The 22222-nt window shown below is 47.9% G+C and overlaps 1 protein-coding gene across 1 annotated transcript; it reads right to left on the bottom strand.

Annotated features, from left to right (window-relative positions):
* Nucleotides 1-19773, bottom strand: LOC128491100 (chromatin remodeling regulator CECR2). The gene is made up of 16 exons (XM_053463284.1): nucleotides 19638-19773; nucleotides 8352-8446; nucleotides 7734-7917; nucleotides 7361-7494; nucleotides 6682-6765; nucleotides 6002-6057; nucleotides 5464-5630; nucleotides 5282-5365; nucleotides 4978-5116; nucleotides 4215-4344; nucleotides 3830-3873; nucleotides 3491-3582; nucleotides 3162-3288; nucleotides 2456-2820; nucleotides 2227-2352; nucleotides 1-2136 (listed from the first exon to the last, which is right to left on the bottom strand). Exons 1-16 carry the CDS (start codon nucleotides 19749-19751, stop codon nucleotides 67-69), a joined length of 4011 nt encoding a protein of 1336 aa, XP_053319259.1. The 5' UTR covers nucleotides 19752-19773; the 3' UTR covers nucleotides 1-66.
* Between the last annotated feature and the right edge of the window lie 2449 nt (nucleotides 19774-22222).

Below are 22222 nucleotides of genomic sequence, written 5' to 3'. Positions count from 1 at the left end.
ATAATAGCAGCCTACGCTAGTAATATGGACTTTTTGGTACATATACACTGTCCCGCTGCTACATACTCACTCTTGGGGTCTGTACATGTCTGGAAACGACGGCATGCCCGCACTTTGCTCCATCATTACAGCTTGGAAATGGCCCCTGCCGTGCTCCGGAAGCTGGTAGCCGGACCTTAGCGGAGCGTGGCCATTAGGCTGCCCAGGAGCCGAGTGGTGCGGAGGCCGCAGAGGAGAATGCTGGTAGCCGTGAGGCTGGTAGTGTTGCTGCGGTGGGTAAGGCTGCTGTGACATCATATTTCCGTGCGGACGGAAGTTGGGATTGCCCCACATTTGAGGGCTGCCGTACGCAAAACTCCCGCTCTGTCTCTTATGGCTGTCCAGATCCAGGAACTGTTTGGGGCTCTCGGTTCTGTCTGAGGCTCCTTCTGACTCCTCATCGGTCTGCGACCTGCTTTCACCCGGAACGGCCTTGGGTTCACCCTCTAGAAGAGGGGACACGAGGATACTTCTCAGCTCCGCAATTCCTTGGACTCCAAGTGCGCCCGTGTAGCCGCCCCTCTGTGGAGGAGGCTGGTGCACATTACCCTGCCAACGGGGGTATTCCTGGGGGTAGTAGGGAGGTCGCTGGTAACTCTGGTAGGAATGCTGCATTGGCTGCGGATACCCAGAAGGTGCCCCTTGGTGCTGGTACCTAGGATAAATGCCATGGGGGGATTGCGGGTGCCCATTTCCAAATCTTTGAGGGGGAAATCCTAGCGGATGTGGCCCTGGAGGCCTCTCTCCACCTGGGTGATGCTGCATACCATACGCTGGTTTGGGGGTGCCACCTGCCACCAAGGAGCTGTAGTTGCCCCTGGTCTCTGGGCCTGCTGCAATTGGCTGTGGGTGTAGCATCTCTGGTGGAGGCACAGACCGAGACTCTGATTTTAATGTACTTTCCATAGACTCCTTCAATCGAGCCCCTTCTGCTTTCCCTTCCGGCCCAGCTCTGCCATCGACACCATTCGTGGGGCCAACGATAGACGCCGGATCACCGTTAGCACCGGCGCCCGCGCACCACGATGGCTTCTCGCCCTCTTGGAAAACACCAGGTGCTGAATGGTCAGACGGTTGAGGTGGGTCCTGCGGGGAGCAGGGTTTTTGGTTTTCCCCATTAACTTGCTGAGGATGAGGCGATGGTAGGACTGGGGTCGGTGACGAGGCCGCCGGAGATGATGAAGGAGCTGAAGATGCAGTGTTACCACCTAAGTCTGTATCTTTCTCTTCCGACGATGCAGCGGTTGCTTGTACATCTGATCCGTTGTTTTTGTCGGACTGTCTGTCGGCAAGGTGCGGCGTTGGCGCAACAGGTTTCTCCTCTGGTGCATAGGGCACGGCAGCGTTGGGTATCTCTGTGGATGGACAGGGCACAGAAGCTCCGGGCTTCTCCACGGGTGGGTACGGGACGGTAAGCCCAGGCTCCTCAGTGAGGGGGTAAGACATGGGTGCGACAGGTCTCTCCGATGGCGAGTAAGGCATGGGTGTGCTTGGCTTCGATGTGGGTGGGTAGGCACTTAGTTTTTCTGCAGTTGGGTAAGGCATTTGGGGATTGTCCGTAGGTGGGTAGGCCATGGGTGCGTTGTGGTTCTCCAAATGTTTGTATTGCTGGGGGGCTGGATGGGAGGGATAGCCCGAGCTTGGAGGGCACGCAAGGGAAGAAAGTCTCTGCATAGCCATCATTTCTGGACTGTCCATCATAGAATTTCCCGGAGAGCCGAAGGCGAGCCTACCGTTATAGTTGGGTCCAGTTGGTCTAACCATACGAGGGTCCACGGGGGGTGGGAAGGGGTGCGTTCCTGTCCTTTGACCCGGGCCATGAGGGTTGTTGGGATTCCATGCAGCAGGTGGGGGGCCATATCTATAGGGTGGATAGACGTGGCCGGGAGGGGGTACTCTAGTATTTGGGCCAGGGGGTGCTGCCTGTGGCATGTATCCCATTGGATATGGCGCTTGGGGTTGCATATTGCCTTCCTGCAAAGCAGCTCTGGTCCTCGGAGACACAGGACCATTGTGGGGTCCTTGGGAAGCTCTATAATCCATCGGAGTGTTGCCCGGCAGTCTAGGGACGCACACGTCCGCCATGCGAGGGACAGCCTGCAATGAGAGAGTTTGCACCGTTTTAAATTCTAGTTGCTTGGATCACTTGGGACGGATTCCTTGTCAGCTCCTCAGAGGTGGGGTTACCTGCATGCTGTAGGTCTGCGTTTGGAGAATAGGATCCCCAAGGCGCGGCTCGGGAAATCTTAAGGGTCTGTACCCTAAGCCGGTGTCGGAGCCTCTCAGGGGGGCGTGCATGCTGGAAGCCGAAGGCTGAAAAAAATATAAATAATGTTAATTCTACGCAAATGACTATTGTGATTCAATCATTTATCAATGTGTCGTTTAGCTGCCCGATATCCCCGACATAACTGACCATGCCTCCAGGGTGAAGCGACTGCCTTGGCATGCCTCCATACTGCAGAGGGTGAGGATACGGCTGGCCTTTGTTCAAGTTCAACATGCGCGGACCCAGATTATCGTCACTATCTGTCCGTCTAGGAGAAGGCGGCTGGTGTCTCCCCCCGTCGGGGGACTGCTTCTTCTTGCCACCTTCTTCTCTGCTCTTCCTCCAGCCCCTCGCCTTCGAGCGGCTTGCCTGGCTCCGTCTCTTCTGGGGTTTTTCCTTGTTGTCGGCCCGAATCCAGGTCTCTCCATCCGAATCGGCGTCGTCCTCGGGGAGGTGCTTCAGCAGAGCTTTGTTAAAGCAGCGCTCCACGTTTTCGGCCATGCGGGTGTATTCTGCAAGAAAAATGCCAGAATTACAAAATAAATAAATAAATAAAAGCACGGCCCCCCAGAAATCCACTCCATAAAAGCTAATGGGATGCTCCTCGGGGGAGGGTCTATCATACACTTAAACACTGTTTAAATTCCCCCCTTCCAGCAAATTAAAGTATTTTTAGAATTTGCATTAAAAATGTTGTAAAAGGAATAAATTACATTTTTCATTTTACAAAATTTTTCATGGAAGAGGACATTTTAACCTAATCTGTCCCTGCGTATTTTAAAGTGGATTGTTGTTTTTTTTTAAATAATTGTATTATTCGCCGATTGGCCGTGGCGCTCCTCTCGGAACGTACCACTGTCCTGCCCGTTGTATCTGGCACAGTTCTTGAATATCGTTTTCACGTCGTTGATGAACTGTTCCTTGGTGAGGTAGTATCCCGAGCACAGTCTCTGCTCCACCCTGGAGAGGTCCATCGGGCACTGGGGAGAAAGTTTAAAGTTACCCCAAGCGATGAAAGAAGCAAAAAAAAAAAAAAATAACAATAATGCTTTGAAATCCTAGAAACTGTAACTTTCCTATAAAAGAAAAGCAATTAAAATATTCAAAATAAAGGGGATTTAATAAAAGGGGGATTTTGGTCATCACGAGGTCATAAAGCGGGGGGGAGAATTCTCCTCTTACCGTGATTATGTTGTAATAATCCGGGGCGTATGACTCATCCACAGGTTCCAGGAACGGCCATGAATCCTTGTGGGCTTTCACGGCGTCCAGGACTGCGAATGAAAGAGCAAAGACTCAATATTTCCCCAAAGCGGACAGCAGGGGGCGGCGTTGAGGCAAGGGAGAAAATTGGGGGGGGGTTTTGTAGCTTGAATTGGTCAACGAGATGTATTGTTGAAAATACGGTATTTGTACCGTATGGTGCAGAAAGGGTTAAGCCTAAATTTTTGGCCGTAACCGTAAATTATGCCAGCACATGGGGGGGGGGTGGGGTGTAGTTGCTAGCGAGAGGTCACTTACCTTTGTACATAGCCGTGTAATGATCGTCCAGTTCAAAGCTAAATCTAAGCGGAGGAGGGAAATCAAAAAGGGGAGAAAAATGGATGAGGGAGAGCGGGAAAGGAACGGGAAGGAAAAAGAAAAATGAGAGCGTGATTAGGGCTGCACACCCGATTCCGTAAGACCCTTAAACCATCCCTTTAAAGACACCTTTTATTCACTTTTCAGATTTTAAGCAGTATTCACGAAGCGGCCACTTTATAGTTATCCGTGCGCCAACGCATTCCACGGCAGTCATTTGCTTTATTTAGACTTAAAGCCCTAATTTTAGCCGAATATAAAAGTTATATTACCAGATAGAATTTAGATATAGTTTAGATTTTACTTCCCCACGCCGGACACTTACAGGTCCCTGTTCTTGTAGTCCATTTGGACGGGGGAGCTGGGCTCCAGGTGGGTCAGCTCCGGGGGCAGATCTTTTCCCTGCGACAAAAGCCAGGCGCGTTCCTCTCTTAGTTTCCTGCGGCGCGCACGCTCTGCAATGAGGCAGCACAAAGGGTTAACTCCTTAACGGATTTCCAAAGGAGCATCAAAGATAATAAAAAAAAAAATTAAAAAGTAACATCATATAAATATATATTTGAGACAAAGTAAAACATTCATAGATCCAACTTCTTTACATTTTATAGACGTATGTTATTTTTACAAGATATCTACCATTTTCTTACATTCCACGTATCCATGGAGACAAAGTATCACGGATGACCCTGCTGTTCCGCATTAGATGGGGGTTCTAATATAAATGATTTGTTTTATCGGTTGGGTGACTTGAACCGTCCGGTAAATATTTTTTTCTATGGACTATCGGACACGTGCTTGGATATTAGGTCCGTGTCAGGTGACCCCAACACTGTTCTAGTCTAACTTCCCCCATAGATTGGCCCACCAACCACCACTGTGGCCTTAGGTCTTCAACCGTAGTTTAGCCTCAAGTTCTTCCAGTGTCTTAGGACCCCAAGTATGGTAAGGATGTTCATTGAGGTGTCCATGTTTAGGTAGATAGCTGGGATTTTATATTTGGGGCACTCAGACATAGTGAAAGCAGGATGATGACATCATGGTGTGATTCTCCATCAGGGTATGAAGACAGAGGACCTGCCTACACTTACCTTCCACGGACTTCACCTTCTCCTCCAGGGCTCTCTTCCTCTCCTCTTTCTGAAGGAGCTCCTGCTCCTTCCTCTGAACCACCAGCAGCAGCTGCCTCTCCTCTTCTTGTTCCTCTAAACTTCTGTCTGATTTCTGCCCCTGGAGAGGACACAGTGGCAGAATTTTAAGCTCCACTCCGAAACAGCCGGAGTCCCTCCCGTCTCATGGATGTGCCTACTTGTTACCAGCAGGAGGCGTTCTAACACCACATCACGCAAAGTACGACATAAGAAATTGGACAGCACCCCACCAGAAGCTCCTCACCTCCTGTCTGGAAGTCCTGTGGCCTCCACGGTCAGCTAGACTCTTGGACGCAAACTGAGCCTGTTCTTCCTGGATCCTCATCTCCTAAAAACAAGAAACAGCAGCAAAAGGAGGTTTATTTTCTTTATTTTATTATAAATTTTCTCGAATTCGAGTAAAACAAGGCAAAGGCGTCTCCTCACCTTCTGAGAGATCATGTTGCAGATCTCAGGCAGGAATTCCTCGCTCAGAATCTTGTACAGGTGACGTTCTTTCGGGGAGGACTTCTCCCTGAAGCTCTCGGTGACCTTCGTCCATTCCTCCTCCGTCTGGCACAGGAGGGACCACGAGCCCTGGCCAGGAGACGAGGCTGAGGGGCCAAAGACCAAAGCAACAGACGTTTAGAATCCATTTTTGCAACTTGAACCACATCAGCTGTACCATGTGATGTAAGCTTTGATGTCATAACGATGCAATCCGAGTGGTCCCTTTAAATTATCATTTAACCCCCCCCCTCCTATGCATTTGTCTCTTTCCCAACTCAAAGGCTTCAAGCCAACAGTGGAACAAAAAAATAACAAGCCAGAGAGGTGCAGCTCTGGAGCTGCAGCTTCTCCTCAAGGTAAGTGAATGGTTGATTGCTGGTGAAGCTGCATGGGTGTCCAGAACGGGGAATTAGAACTTTAACGGCTGGAAGTCTAGCAGACCGACGCATACTTTCAGGAAGGGGTCGGTTATTACCATTGTTGCTCGGTGGTTCTTCCAGAGCCGGCTGAACGACCTCTACCTTCTTCTCGCTGCAAGAGATCACACAATGAATAAAAGGCCATAAATCACGCTGATTTACCTCTCGCGTCCGGACACGCTCCAACACAAACATATTCCGTCAGGAAATTAGAACACTTAACACGCTACTCGTTTCTAAAAACGTTACTGCACCAAAAAGCACTTTGAAGGTCGGGGGGGGGGGGGAGCAGCGGTAATACGATACACGGAACACATGCCAGGTAAAAGATACAAACAGAAGCAAAAAAAAAAAGGTTAATTATAAGAAACAGCCTGAAATCCCAACGGCCCAAATAAAATAGAGGTTTCCTTGGAGAATTAATGAGTTATGGTGTAAGCTTGAAGAGAAAAAAAAAAAAAAAAAAAAAAAAAAAAAAAAAACAGTAAAAACATTTTTTTTATTATTTTTACTATTTTTTCCATATATATGTATTTTTACTATTTTTTCCATATATATTATATGTATTTTTACTATTTTTTTGTTATATAAAAAATTATATATATATATTTTATAATATATATTTTTATATAATAAAAAAAATAGTAAAAATATATATGGAAAAAAAATAGTAAAAATAATAAGAATTATATAATTAAAAAAAATAAAAAAAAAAAAATATTATAATAAATGGTACCTGGCTGGCACTTCCTCCACCAATTTCTTTTTCTTGGGTGGACGCCCCCTTTTTCTTACAGGTGTCTCTGCGATTTTGGCTGCTCTGAAATAAGGAAATTTATTTAATAAGCTACGAGCGGCGAGCGATACAGAGAAAAATTAAACAGATTCCTCGATACGCGGTAAGAGAGTTTTAACTCCCATCTGGGCCAGAATGGGGACGTCAAAGCTGCCCTGTCACTTTAAGGCCAGCAGCCATCATCTGCCACTAGCCTACCAATCCAATTCTTTAGGTTACCCCATTTAAAAAAAATATACATACTTTGGGAGGGGGTGTACACAAGTACAAAGAAGTACACAGGCAGGAAGTAGAGGGCAGGGCTAAAATTAAGGCGTATCTCGTTGATTAGATGTCAAGTCGGCGTAGCAGCCTCCCAGCAGAGGTGGTAGAGGCTAATACAGTGAGGGGATTTAAACATGCATGGGATAGACATACGACTCCTGAATCTAAGACGAGACCAACGACTGATTAAGGATCAAGTCTTTATAGTAGGAAAAATGTGCGACTCGACGGGGGCCGAATGGGGCTGATCTGCCAGCAAATACTTTGTTTCTGACTAGGCAGTGCATGATGGGAGTTGTAGTCTCCCATGAGTTACTTCTGTCCTATATGGAGGGTTTGGGGGGGTAGCACTTACTCTTGGAGGGCTCGCTGCCTCTTTTCCCAGGAAGGCTCCTCTTTGTACAGTCGGGTCCCGTAGAAATACCAATAAAGATTCCCGACGGAGTCTTCACCCAGGGGCTCCACGCGCAGGCTGTCCGCGTCCAGGCCCTGAGGAGGCGACAGGCCAGAAGCACATGACGCAGCGAGTCCCAACATTCAGTGTGCAAAAATAACGCGGTTTCACCATAAATGCCGATTCAGAAAGCTAGTTGCAATTCCCCAGGCTGTGTGAGGGCAGTAGATAAGGGGAACAGCCTCCCAGCAGAAGCGGTAGAGGTTAATACAGCGAGGGTATTTAAACACGCGTTGAAAAGACATGGCTCCTGAATCTTGCCAGGCGCACCTACCTTGAGCAGGTCAAACACATCATCCGCATCCAGCCGATAGTCACAGAGTCGATGCAGAATCTCGAGCCGCGTGCTCAGCGGCAGCGCGTGGAAGCTGGTGCCCTTTAGGGGGTTGGCCTTGCCTTCCTCCAACTCCCAGCGGTAGCTGATGATGTCCTCCAAGTAAACCTGGAACGTCTGGGACCTTGGATTAAAAATAAAGAGAGAGAGAGAGGTGTGAGATGACACAGAGTACGCTTAATAAACTAAAAGGATGTGATGAGCGAGACTTATTGAAGGTGGTAGATAAGCGGAACAGCCTTCCAGTAGACGTGGTAGAGGCTAATATAGGGAGCCCCACTAAAGAATGCAGTATACTTTATAAGTAAAAGCTGCCGTGTAAGCGTGTGCGTGCGTTTTACAGGGCGATACAAACCCTGAATTCCCTTTAAATCCCATCCCCGCACGCTACCACCACGTAACCCTCCTTGCGCCAGAACGCCAGCACTCGAGAGGTTAATCCACATCAAAAGCATATGCCGGCCGTCACCTACATGGCGTGTCCGGTTTCCTCGTTTCCCCTGTTACCAGTTACTAGGACCCCTTCCCCGTTAACGTAACGCGGCCCGCGGTACTCACGTGATGTCCCGACGCTGGTAACAGCCCTGGAGCAGACTGGCCAACAGCTCGCTGAGAAACTCCACGTCATCTCGGTACAAGGCGTCCTCTAACTCCTGCGCGGAACGGGAAGAGCCGATTAGCAAACGCGGCAAGGAGTTATTTGGAATAAAACATATTAAATCAGGTCAAAAAGGCATGCGCGGTACGACATATGTACGCGATCATCATCACAAGTTACGTGTTATGACAACAACAAGAAGTCAGTGACATCAGAAGTCAACGATGGGTTAAACCGCTGGAAACCCATCGGGGGTCATGTATATAATGGCGATTCTGGGGGAATCACCATAGCAACCAACGAAACGGTCCAAGCAGCAGCCCAACATTCATCCGGTTGCTATGACGAGAACGCCGCGTTTTACGCCTTCCGTTGAGGAACGTCTCGGTAGAACTTTGCCGAGCGACGATTTTTAAGGTGAAACAAAACAAAAAATTAAATAAAAAACGGCAGAAAAGAAGGATTTGTTCCAAAAAGTTATGTGCCGAGAATGAATCGACAACATGGACATTCGCTCATGGCGATGATAACCCATATACCGAAGTGCCACTAATATATAAACGCTATACCGATAAACAGGGTCATGCGCGGTGCGTATAATTTAAGTGAGGTTCGGGGAACTAGAGGACATCTTTTGGTTAAAGTGATCGGGGGGTGACGCGCCCGTTGCTTACAGCCAACCCAGGAAGGAAGGGGTTAAGCGCATGCAAATTCCCAGACGCTAGACAAGTCGCATGGGTGAACGCTTTCATTGAGCAGGTATGATCACACGGGATAACGCGGGGGGGGCAGGGGGGGCCGGGGACGGGAAATGGGATCTGGTTTGATGAGCAGTGAAAGCAGGTGTCGGAAGGGGGTGAGTTATTACGCCTCGCTGCCGTCTTATTACCCTCCGAAGCACCACATCTCCCTGTAACAGTATCTCCTGGGCACGGCCCTCTCGGCCCCCACATACACACCTCGGCTCCCGGGTCTGATTTAACACGAAAAGATCATATAAAAAGGTTAAAAGATTAAAAACTGGTTTATAGGGAGTTTATATTACTGTATACAGCGCCGGGGGGGGGCTTATATCACTGTATACAGCGCCGGGGGGGGGGATTATATCACTGTATACAGCGCCGGGGGGCTTACAATCTAAAGATGAGCAAATGTATGGCGTCTGTATCTTTACAGAGCACCACTCTCTCTCTTTCCAGCATACATAGCGTTAAATATCCCAGCTGTCATTGCAGCTATTCAGAGTTTTACTTCTGCGGCTGTGACTTTGGACAGACAGGGTGGCAGCAGGGGAGGAAGGAGGCAGCGCGAGGGTCCCACTCCCATTATGCATGCACATGCAGCCCCCCCCCCCCGGAGCCCATCGCGCAGCAGAATTAAACAAACACGCCATGAAAGGCAGGCCGATAAAAGAAAAGCCCCTTTAACGCCAGCCGTGGGCCCTGTGGAGCTCTGGAGACGGCTCAGGCAGTCCTGCGGAGAGAGAGACACAAAGGGAGCGCCGACAAGGGACAGAGGTCTCCCTCCTCCCCCTCTATCCTTCATGTTAACCTAGAGAAAAAAGGGGGCTCACACCAAAACGTACACGGGGGGGAGAGGGGGGCACACGGATGGATGAGGGTCCCCCGACACTGCCGCAGGAGCAACGCGGGGTCCGATATCATTAAAAAAATCCATAAAAAGTTAAAGAAAAATGTACATTATACAAGAATTTTAGAGCGCCTAGACTGACATTCGGAATTCTGAGACGCACAGCTGTAACTTCTAGCATTTGGTTATCGGCCCCTTATAACGCATAATGAAGTCAGGAACAATCTCTACAAACTCCTGGGTAGCAGTGAATAGATCATTTAATAAGAGAAAATACTGGAATTCTGCTGAAATTTTTCCTCTGTTGGGGGGGTGCATCATCATATATAATTCATTATATTTGGCTCTTGTCTGGGGTGATCGATAATCATTTTAGATCCCGCGTACAGTGCCGAGCACATCTGTTTGCTTTAACGCGTTGCAGGAAATAGAGATGGGGCAGATAGGGGCTGTCGAAAAAAGGGGACAATCTCAACCTCAAGCGGGTCGGGTGGCGCACCTGTTTGAAGATAACACGATATGCCCTCACCTGGGCTTCAAAGATCCCCGGCCTCCAGAGGCCACACATACACCGCAGAAGGGGTTAAACCTATCTTCGTTAGGACACCCAACACATCTGCTTTCCACGTAACCCACGTACTCTCTCACGCTCATTTTTACCCCACTAACAAACATATCATACCTTAATCTTTAGTAAAAATGTAACCATTTTTTTTAACCAATTCATTTAAAAAAAACAAAAACACAAAAACATTTTCACCAATTTTATCCAACAGCAAAAAATAAATAAATAAAAAATAAATAAACCTCTGTAGGCTGCTGTAAAGCTGCACAGTTGCCGTCAGAACTTGGTCGGGTTCTCTGTATTACATTAACGGGTTCTTTTTTTATTTATTTTTTGGGGGGGTTTTTTGTTTTTTTTTTATTTTAGCGCCTCTTTAAGGAGGAAGAACCACGACCTTAGGTTAGGCTGCCCGAGAAGAGACTGACCAGATGTGCTCCTGAATACCGGGAGCCTGCCGGCCAGATGTGGTCACCAAGGCCCTTAACCTGAACGAAATGCCCCGGAGGTCCTGGGGTATCAGATCATTAACCTGACAGCATTCACCCCCCCCCCCCAGCAATCTTCAGAATGTCACGTGACACCAAGATTAGAAAAACTACAACTCTCAGCACCGTGGACCAAAAACATGGTCTTCTTATCACTCGCACCTCCGCTGAACGCCTTAAATAGATATAATAAAACCTTCAAATAAACCACGTATAGATTAATCGTACACGCGGGGCATTAAACTTTCCCTCAAGGGACATTACATTTTGAGAGTAACGTTACATTTGTTCATAGAACCCAAAGGTCATTCTAAATTAATCAGAAAACAAGTTGCGTCCACTTTAAAGGTGCGATGGGACAGAGTCGCGGAGTGATGACATCAGCAAGTGTCTTGGCCAATCAGCGGAGAAAGTGAGGTTTCCTCACTGCCACTACAGAGAGAGGCCCTCGTTTCGACCTCCTAATCCGGTTACGACCCCCTCTATTGATCTTAGTAAATATTGGATCTCTGGCTGCGGCAGAGCCGGCGGTCGGCGACCGACAGGCTTCCAAACCCGACGTTTGTTATCTAAAACATTTTGGGGACATTTAAAAAAAAAAAAAAAATGGCTACTTTTAAGGGCACTTTTAGGCTTCCAAGAGGAACTCTCTCTTCTGCTGATCATTTTCCCCAATTAAATGGTTAACAAGCATTTAAAGGGACCACGCAGCACATGGTCACCGTTCGGTCACTTTAAATGTTCGCGCGGTTCCTCTTGCGAATTCATTGGGGGGGATTTGGCCGAACACATCGTGATCCGTGGGACCACCAGTCAGTTGGAATGGGGGGGGTCTAAATGGGACCCCTGATGGACATGCGCAGAAAGCACCCCCATTGATTTCAATGAAGAGACGTGAAAATGAGACAACGGAGCACAAAATAAACAGCAAAAAACATTTTTATACTAACTTCATCCCCGTCAACCCCGACCATTGCATGGGGGGGAATAAAATGCTGGCCGTTACTATCCCTTTAAGAGCCAAGAGAAACATTTTAAACATCCCAGCGCCCCCGGGGTCTCCTAAACCCGCATTATCACACATTACACTCAGAAACACATTCTTGTTTGCAAACACCGGCACCGTCTCACACCTCGGGGCTTCGCTTTAAGTTAAAAACACAAGAAACGAGCGCATTTGCATTTCAAAAACACACCAGAAAGCCCGTTTCATAAAAAGTCACAACAATGGCCATTGTTACGGCGGGAGCCGCGGAATCGGTTCACTGACATGTAAATGAGAGCCTATTGTGGCTTCATTAATAGTCACAGCCACCCATGTACACCAAAAGGAGGAGAAGTGTTAGAACAAGAGGCCGTGATCTAAAGCTAGAGGGTCAGAGGCATGGATGGAATGTTCTGAAGTTTTACTTTACTGAGAGGGTGGTAGACAAGTGGAACAGCCTCCCAGTAGAAGAGGTAGAGGGTAATACAGTGAGGGTATTAAACATGCATGGGGTAGACATACGGCTCCTGAATCTAAGACGAGACCAACGACTGATTAAGGTTTGAGTGCTGGAGTGGCTGTGTGTACGTGTGTAGGTGTATGGTGTTGGAGTGGCTGTCTGTGTGTGTAAGTGTACGGTGTATGTGTTTTTACCTAAATTACTCAAAATCCTATTTTTTTAGTGAATTGGAGATCTAAGTCTATCAGTCCATCCAGCCAAGGCATCCTGCCACCTTAGGGGTTGTTGAATCCTAAGTTCTAAAGGCCCTCATGATGCACACGGGGGTATTATGAAGACGGCCGAGACGACATCCGCTCCTGATGACTTCTCCATTCAGGAAACGCTCTTATCATATAGATTGTAAGCTCCCAAGAGCAGAACCCCCTACTCTTTCTGTACCAGTAGGTCTCGAGATGTCTTAAAGTTATTGGTAATCTTGTATCGCCCCTTATTGTAACAACGCTACGGAATCTTCTGCCGCTATATAAGTAAAATGTAATATCAGGGGTCAATGGTTTAATTCACGTGCAATCACGTGTCAATGCCGGGGAAGGTCACCTGGCACGCTAACTTTTCCGGGGGAGTGGCTTTTCAAGGGGTGGGGCTAGCTGACCCTGTGGGTGGGGCTAATCCCCCTAATGAGGGCCAGGGTTAGTTGTATGTTTGTGTGTGTGTGACATGGCTAGGGCCAGGCGGTATTAAGTAGCCAGGGAAGTGAATGTGGGGGAAGGTAACCTGGAGACCCCAGGAAGCAATGCTTCACCCGAAGACTCCGGGTCAAACCCCTCAGAGCTCCCGGTGCCCTTATGGAGGCTGTCGGCATGGACACCAGCAGAACAAGGGTTAAAACTCTGCATAATGACTCCTAACAGAGCATTAAAGGGCCCATGGGGGCCGCTATCATTCTCGTGAACATCATACAATGTTTTAAAGCACCTAGAACAAAAAATGACTCAATATACCTTAAAATATGACATCACAGCCGCTTCGCCTATTTCCCATTTTCTGCACCGGACATAAAACAACGATTCATTAGCCGTTAAAATAAGCAGCCAATCAGAAGGGGAACGGAAATGTTACAAAGATTCCGAAAATATTGACATAACGTATTTCCTTATTATGTATCAGATAGCGTTTTATTTATTTATTGTAGGGGGGGGGATAATAAGTCGATAAACACATGTAACAAAATAAAAATAAAGGCAAGCCAGTCTTTTATGTTATCCCGGAGCCATCACGTTGGGGATCTGTATGGGACCATGTGCCACACCCCCCACGGGCCCTGGGCACTTACACACCGCACCATGCTGAGGTCCTGCTGAACTTTTGACCTGCTCGCAGCACTTTTTCCCCACGCGGCCTACATTTAACCCCATCTGTGCCGACAGCGAGAATCTTGTGCAATTTTTGTAGCAGTTTCCCTATCAAGTTTTCTTCAAGAATAAAACTTTTTTCAAACAAACAAAAAAAAAAAAAACACTTTATCATGAATCGTTGGTTTATATAGCGGCATCACGCTCCGCATCGCTGTACAAAGGCAAACAGGACGTAACAGAAGATATGGATCAAGAAGCTTACAATCTAAAAGAATCAATGGCTTCCACGCAATTAAATCGAATGGACAGATCGGATTATCCAGATCTACTAATTTAACGATGAAAACATTTAAAGGTCCTCCTCCAAGTATCTGAAACCGCAACAACCCCCCCCCGATACGGAAAGGGTTAAATCCCATACACACTATATGGATGCCATGGGGGGGGGGGCAGCAAGTTGGTTAAATGCCAGCAAGGGTAGTTTGAAAAGAGTAGGGCTGTATATCACCACCAAACTGCCTGGGGATGGGGGGGGTTGTAGAGAAAGAGGGCAGAGAAACAACACCTGCACCTCCCATAACCCCCCCACATCAGGATCTGTCCCGATTATTGCCCCCACAACCCACACAAAAATGGGAAGGAAGCCAAGGCTGCCTGATGCCCCAAATTTACAACCATGTGCCTTTTAAGCTGCAGCTACAAACACACATTCATACATACACATTCACACACACATATATACACATTCACACACACACACATTCACACCGTGTGCACTTCTTTTTAGGCAATACACTGCCTATAATAAAATGAGATTGTAAGCTCATGCACACGGTGGGGCCTATAAACCTAACGTATCCCTTCGTCTTCATCAGTTGTAGTTCAGCCACCCCCTTTGAACGTACAGACTGTGAGAACATAAAACATACTAATAATTAAAACTAATTAAATTGAGAAAAAACAAACAAAGTTTGCAATTCTTAATCTCCCCAGCCCCTAAAAACTCTTTATCAGCCTCATAAAAAGCAGGAGGTTCTGGAAAGTATCAATTAAAGATACAGTCAAGAGTTTGATTCCATTGATCTGTCCGTTCATTCATTCGCACATTCCGACCGTCATTCTTATCCTTATCAGAGGCGCCTGTGATAAAAAGTTTTACTCTTGATAGGAAAAGATTAGTGATTATATTAACCAATTACAACAAAATTACACACCTAAAAAAGGTACAAAACACTCTGTTTGAAAGATTTACCGAAACAATCGATTTATTTAGAATGAGGACAGTTTCCACGCGACTCCCCGCGCCAACGGTCAGCTTTTTGGGTCATCCAAGACCGGACTAACGATATAGAATTTGGTGAATAGATCCGGGGGGGGGGGGCGTTTATAATTTGCTGAGCCACAAACACACAACGTATTACTATACTAAGAGGGTGGTAGATAAGCGGAACAGCCTCCCAGCAGACGTGGTAGAGGCTAATACAGTGAGGGGATTTACGCATGCATAGGGCAATTTGGCTTCAAAATCTAAACCAAAATGTCGATAATGTGTTGGAAAATATAGAAGAAAATAAATAAATAAAAAGTGCCGATAATAAACGCACTGGGTATTTGCCCCCCCAGCCACCCCGCTGATGCCTGATTTACCCCCTTAGAGGCGCGCCGCATCTTAGAATCGTTCACCCAATTCCTCTGTGGTTTAATAGCTACAAACGAAGCACAGATGCAACCAAGAGTAATGGCTCCCTCCGCGCATGCATGCTGCAGCTTCCCACGGAGAGAGATAACCCCCCCCCCAAGAGCCACCAGCCCCCAATCTTTGGATAGTTTACTCTTTCTGTGCCATAGGGGAGCACAGCAGCTGCCCCCCACACACACACACACCCCACTGGCAGGCGATGCCGTACCCCGGTGAGCGATGGGCTCTTTAAATGCCCCGGCCTGTTTTGCACGCTCTGTTTGTTACATGGGGCCAACAGGGAGGTACCCAGGTGCAGGATGCTGAGCGCACACCGAGGAGCGGCAGCTGGAGGGCTGATTACAGGGCCGAGGAGGGACTTGGAAAGCAGCCGCAGACCCTGCGAATCCTCTCACCGACACGCGGACCCCAGAGGAGCTGCGCTGCCGAAACGTTAACTCCGTCGCTGCCAGCAGATAAGACAGAGGCTGGAACCGCCGCCCGGCAGAGGTGGTAGAGGCTAATATAGCGAGGGAATTTAAACGCGCGTGCTATAGGCATATGGCCCCTGAATCTAAGACGAGGCCGACGACTGATTAAGGTCTGAGTCTTTACAGCGGGGGGGGGGACAGGGGGCCAAACGGGGGCCGATCTGCCGGCAGATTCTGTGATTCCGAAACAGATGCCCGAGGTCATGTGTAACCAGTCCAGAGTACAATTAGATTGCCCCAAACATCTGCCCGGTGTGGCCCCTGGCTACGTCACCAAAGGGGGTGGGAGAGGAGGGGGGGCCGGTGGGAGGTTTTACTTCAAACGAATGAGAAAAAGAGAAAAAAAAATTCCCATTTGGATCATAACACGGCGCCACGTGCTTCAGGTCACCGAGCTGCTGCCCGGGGGCTGGGGGTAGTCACCAAATACCCCGGCTATCAGGACACAACACAGATTAACCACTTGGCTGCCAGAGGGGCAACGAGACAAGAAACCAATTCCAGTTCTTCCGAGAACTTTTCTTTTTTTCTTTTAACCCTTTAAGCGCCAACGGAATGTGGAGAATCTCTGAAACCAACAACTTTGACTTAAAAAGCCAATTGAACAATAAGGGCCGGGCCTTTAAATGAACAAAAAAATGGAAATTTAATCAAAAAGGTGCTAAAAGAGTCGTTACAAAACTTATCCATCTAATAATTAAATAAAAAATACCGGGTCTTGGGCATCCCCGAGGACCATAATCGCCCAGAACCCACCAGTTGGACACCGGTAGAGCGTAGGTTCTAGATTGCTGCTGGCCCCATTTACCTCCGTTGTATAGAAGTGCCATAGATAGATAGATACAACTCCCATCATGCTCAGACGGCTTTTAAGCTTACATTACACCGGGTTCATCTACCGGGGAACAGCCGGAACCAGTCAGTCCGGTCCGGGAGGGGCAAATCCAGCCCCGCAACAAACCAGCAGCTCACCTGTCCAAGACGCGTGCACGTAGGGAATGCACCGTCAGGAGCACAGAAAGGATCCAGTCATTAAGGAAATGCTTCCTTAAATCAGTGTTAGACCGGCCCCCCCGGCAATGGTCCATATATTTGAAATCAGTCGGGGGGGTTAATGGGTTAATATTCTGCCAGACACGGCTGGGGGGACCTCTCTTTCTAAGCGATCTGACTTCGGACCTGAATTAACACTTCAAACGCTGACTCGCATTGTCCTGTGAAGTGACAAACTGCTACATTCACACCCCATGCACTGCCCAGCACAATGCATACCCTAATCAGAAGGGGGGGGGCAAAGAACCCCCCCCCCAACAGCCTTCTGCATTTAACCTCTTGCCAGCCACTACAACTGCTTCCCTGCTGGACCTTTAACCCTTTAAAAGCCAGGGGAGCCTGCAGCCCTGGTGAAAAGAAGAATACGTACCCTTTGGAAACTTAGTCTGTAGGCATTTTTTTTTCCTTTTAAAAACCTAAAAATCTTTGATTTAACATATTGTAAAAACGAATAAATTATGTGTCCAGGGTTCCGGGCCTTAAGTGACACAAGAAGCTGGCCGACTCTGACCACCAAGACCTCTACCAAGTCATCTATCAGTATGAGCTACTGTATGGAATCTGTATGGGATTACACCTGAAGAAGGGACTTCTGAGGACTCGAAACATACAACCTACCGGCAGATCAGACCCGCTCGGCCCCATCTAGTCTGCCCGTTTTTAATATAATCAGTCCTTGCTTGGGCTACCGTGCCCAGGACCAATATGGCAATATCCATTTTTGTCGTATGGGATCCATAGGCAGCCGCCCAACGCAGGGGGTCCGCACGATGCAAACATTGGCAGCGACGGATCGGATACATAACGGGCAACAGGCGAGCGCGCAGCTACACTAACTATATGCCTACGATCAGCCATAGGCCACAGCCATTCTATAAATAGCCCACCCTCAAGAGTGCATGGGCATGAAAGGGTTAGTCCAGATCTGCCTCCAGCACAACCCCCACTGTCACATTGTGCCCCTGCTAGATGCATGCAGCCCCTGAAGTCCCAAGAACAAAACAAACACAGGGGCTTCCCCAGCTCAAAGACCCCCCCACCACCACCACCCTCTCCCCTCCACCACAACCACCCTCTCCCCTCCACCAACTACCTCCAGGACCTACAACCAATCCTTTCTATTACATCCAGCAGATTGCATCCCAATAGACAGCCCAGGGAGGCAGAGGGGTATTTTCATTAACTCCTTCTTGGCGCCTTTAACCCCAAAGAGCTTGACAGGACCACCGTTTAACCCTAACCATCCCCACACGGGTTTGTATTTATAATAGTTAAAGCCCCCCAAGCAGCAGCTACCTCCTCCTGCATTGAGGCAATTGCCCACCCTTAATAAGCTGCAGCAGGACAACCTTTAACATTAACCATTGCTTTGCCGAGGGTGCAACTCGGTTACGGATCAGCACAAAAACTTGCTTAAGTGGGCAAAAACTTCCAAACACAACCAAAGTTTCTACGAAAGGCACATTTTAATTAACGTTTAATTAACCTGGGGCTGAAAGGGTGCATTGGACACATATAGCTTACGCTGAACCTTAATATAAATTATATATATATATATATATATATATACATATATATATATATTACACACAAAAATAAATTATATATAAAAATACAAAGCTAAAAAAATAAATACCAAAAATAAGTAAAATAAAAATACTGAAAATGCCCTTTTTTTATTGCATTTTCAGAGTATCTTGGTTAAATAGATTTTTTTGGACAACTTGGTAAATTTTGAAGTTTGTTCGCCAATACAATTCAGAACCATAAGGACTTTATAAAAAAAAACATAAAAATACTCTTCGTTTTAGCTCATTCCACCAATACTCAAAAATATATATATTTCTCTATTTTATGTTTTGGAGTTAAATTTAACTCCTTATCACATGGTAAATAAATAAGTGAGAAGCTCACACTTTTTGAGGTTTTTTAGAGCAGGAGATGATGTTTTAATAATTTCAAGAAATCCCCAAATCTGTTTGCGGAGCTTAGAGGGAATTTAACACACTTTTATAGTTTATAAGGGGATAATCTGATTGGTCTACAGCTACAGGCATGTAAATGGTTAAAAACATATGCAGTGGTGCAGTACAAAAGAATACACCGAGCTGCTGGGCACCCAGAACTATAATTCACTTGTTTATCTCATTGCCAAGGAGGCAGGGTATAGGTGCCAGGCTCCAACTACAACTCCCACTATCCTCAGCCCTGTTCATGGGCCACGGCAGCTGGTATAGGAGGGGTTGTTTATCCCTTACTCATGGGAGTACTGAACAATGGGGCAAACAAGGCAGGGGTAATCCAGACAAATGATGCCCCCCAAGAGAAAGGAAGCCCCTAAAACTTTCAGGATATTGGAGCCTTAAACTAAAACCCCCATCACCCTCAGGTAACTTCTACCCCCTTGGGGGGCAAACAAACCGAATTCATGTGTTTGGGGCACAAATAACACTAAGCCTTGCCTCAAATCTGACACTCTAAGGGCAGAAAGCCGATCACACGGTCACCCGCTGACCCTTTACCAATAATACCCCATCCGGGGCAGAAGCCCAAACTCGCCCCTTGCAGTTACCCCTCTTACCTCTATCTCGAAGTCGGGCAGCTGGAAAGCCGTGCGGAACAAGGAGCAGAAATGGGCAATGGCCGGGACCTGCCAACAGGAGCGGAGCTCCCCCAGGGCACCGTCCGGGGGCATCCCGAGGGCAGCACCCCAACACCGGTCACAGCGTACAATGTGAGCACCGGCCGGGGAGGGAGCAGATGGAGAGGGGGAGGGGCAGCAGGAGGCGGGGAGAGGGAGGGGCTTCAGCAACTCAACACCCCCTGAGGGGACCCTGCTGCCGCTTTTACCCCCAGGGGGGAGCAAGACTGCAACACTGACTGGGCAAACGTACCCTGCTGACTGGGCATACATACCCCACTGACTGGGCATACATACCCCGCTGAGTGGGCATACATACCCCACTGTGACCTGCAGGAATGTTATGTGAGAAAGCTTTACTTTTTCTGAGAGGGTGGTAGATGAGTGAAACAGCCTCCCAGCAGAAGTGGTAGAGGCTAATACAGTGAGGGGATTTAAACATGTATGGGAAGGCATATGGCTCCTGAATATTGAAGATCCCAAAATACCCCCCCCCATACTTAAACTATACCTTTAAATGGTTAACTGACACCTAATCTATAGTGTGTAGATCAAGGGAATGATCTCACACCCCTGCCGTGACATCACTCCCCCCCCATGCTTTAAGGATACAGAGGGTGACTCACAATCAGGTTCTCACCGGCTCATTAACACTTTCATCTCCGTGACATTGAGTTACCCTACGGGACAGAACGCGGTGATACACCAACATCCTGAAAAGAGGGAGGCGGAAAGGGGCGTGGGGATTTTTGTTCAAAAAGAGGGACTGGCTCTCATAAACTTGAGCTACTTGGCTGGTATGGTCTTTCCACCTAGGTGCTGATGTTGCGCAGCCAGTTCTAGGAAGCGACCTGGTCCGGCCCCGCTCGGGGCAGAATTCTGACTTCACCCAAATACTTTCACCCCACCCTGGAGAAGAAGGAATGCGCTCCAAAGAATAACCCTTTCATACCCTCTCTAAGGCTTCAGGGAACTCTCAGGGTTTCTGCCCCAGTCTCAGGGTAAATGGGGCAGATTCTTGGGGTCACACAGCCTGAGGCTGACTCCTTCCCGCTGTGATCGTATAAAAGCCTCCCAGGTGGTGCTTTTGCCCCTAGTATGCTATGTTTGGTATCCCTGCTTGAATGCAGGTGTCTCCAGCATGAAGGGCTGTGCTGGCCCTGTGTAATGTATCATTTAATGCACATGGAGACTGTTTTACTATACATTATACAGGGCCGGCCAAGCAGGAGATGCGGACTGGGGGTCGGACCGTCGTAACGTATAGTGAAGGAGCTGAAACGCAAACCTGAAAACTCACCGTTTAGTCAATAGATCCCCATGGACTGTTTGATGTCATTATTATTATAAGGGCCTGTTCATTCGTATAGAGCCCATAGGCATACAGAACGTAGGACATCCTAAAGCATCTCAATCAGCTTGGACCCCTCGCTTTACGGGACACTGAGAGGGTGGTGGATAAGTGGAACGGCCTCCCAGAACAAGTGGTAGAGGCTGATACAGTAAGGGGATTGAAACATGTGTGGGATAGGGATATGGATGATGAAGGTTTGTAAAGACTGCACATTCGCCTCTGTCGCTAGAGGTAAAGCCTTTATCATAAATATGTGGGGGCGAGGCAGCCATTTATGGGGTAACAAGGCGGCAGGTAGAAATTGTCATGTGATGCGCTACTTGGTATGTCCTGTTTACCCTTTGTACAGCGCTGCGGAATATGATGGCGCTATGCAGATCAATACATAACAGGAAGCGTCTTTGTGTCTCACGCTGTCAGGGCCTGACTCATAATCACCCGAGGATGCTCTGAGACGCCGTACTCCCGGGAGTCAGGAGCAGGCACGCGCTCTGTACATTGTAACCATGCACACGTCCGCACAGCGCAACAAACACGCAACATGCATCAGACCGATCGTTAAAGGCAACGCATTCATTGCACTCTCTAGCGTGTTGAAGGGGCAGTTTACTGAACTAGAAGCTGCAGCCCTGCTGCTACAGCTGCCTCCTCCTCCAACGTGGTCTGACACCTCTTGCCATTGATTGGCTGTTTAAAGGCTGAACGGGTGGGGAGAGGGGCAAATGCATATGGGGGGGTGCAGCAACCCCCCCCCATGCATTTGTAAAAGGAAGAATATAGAAATGTAAAGTGTATTGTGTGGCTGCAGATAACCCGTATCAGATATCAGATCTCTTATTTAAAAGTTTAACCACCTAAGGAACAACACAGAAACTTTTCAGAAGCATTTTCGGTTTCTATGGTGACAGCCTATCGGTGCTCGCTTTTGGGTCACATGACCCATTATTGGGATACAAAACTGTCAATCCGTTTAGAACCTCGTGGTTAAGTTGAGTGTTGTGGAGAATTTCCCTCTTTGGGACCCGGCCCCTGCTGCCCCTCTCTCTTCCCCTGCTGCCCCTCTCTCTTCCCCTGCTGCCCCTCTTTCTTCCCCTGCTGCCCCTCTTTCTTCCCCCGATGCCCCTCTCTCCTCCCCTGCTGCCCCCCTTTTCTAGGAGCTCGGGATGTTTGC

This window comes from Spea bombifrons, chromosome 4 (genome assembly GCF_027358695.1).
Source record: "Spea bombifrons isolate aSpeBom1 chromosome 4, aSpeBom1.2.pri, whole genome shotgun sequence".
In the NCBI taxonomy this organism is placed as follows: Eukaryota; Metazoa; Chordata; class Amphibia; order Anura; family Pelobatidae; genus Spea; species Spea bombifrons.
Note: the sequence above shows the minus strand (reverse complement) of the source record. Positions and strands in the feature narration are given on the sequence as shown.

Bases quoted from the DNA above. Each gene is read 5' to 3' on its own strand.
- LOC128491100 (XM_053463284.1), bottom strand. From the start codon at position 19,751: ATGCCCCCGGACGGTGCCCTGGGGGAGCTCCGCTCCTGTTGGCAGGTC. The intron at 5,631-6,001 runs GTAATAACCGAC...TTGGCCCCTCAG, and splicing joins AGAACCACCGAGCAACAATG to CCTCGTCTCCTGGCCAGGGC. The intron at 5,117-5,281 runs GTGAGGAGCTTC...TGTCCTCTCCAG, and splicing joins ACAGGACTTCCAGACAGGAG to GGGCAGAAATCAGACAGAAG.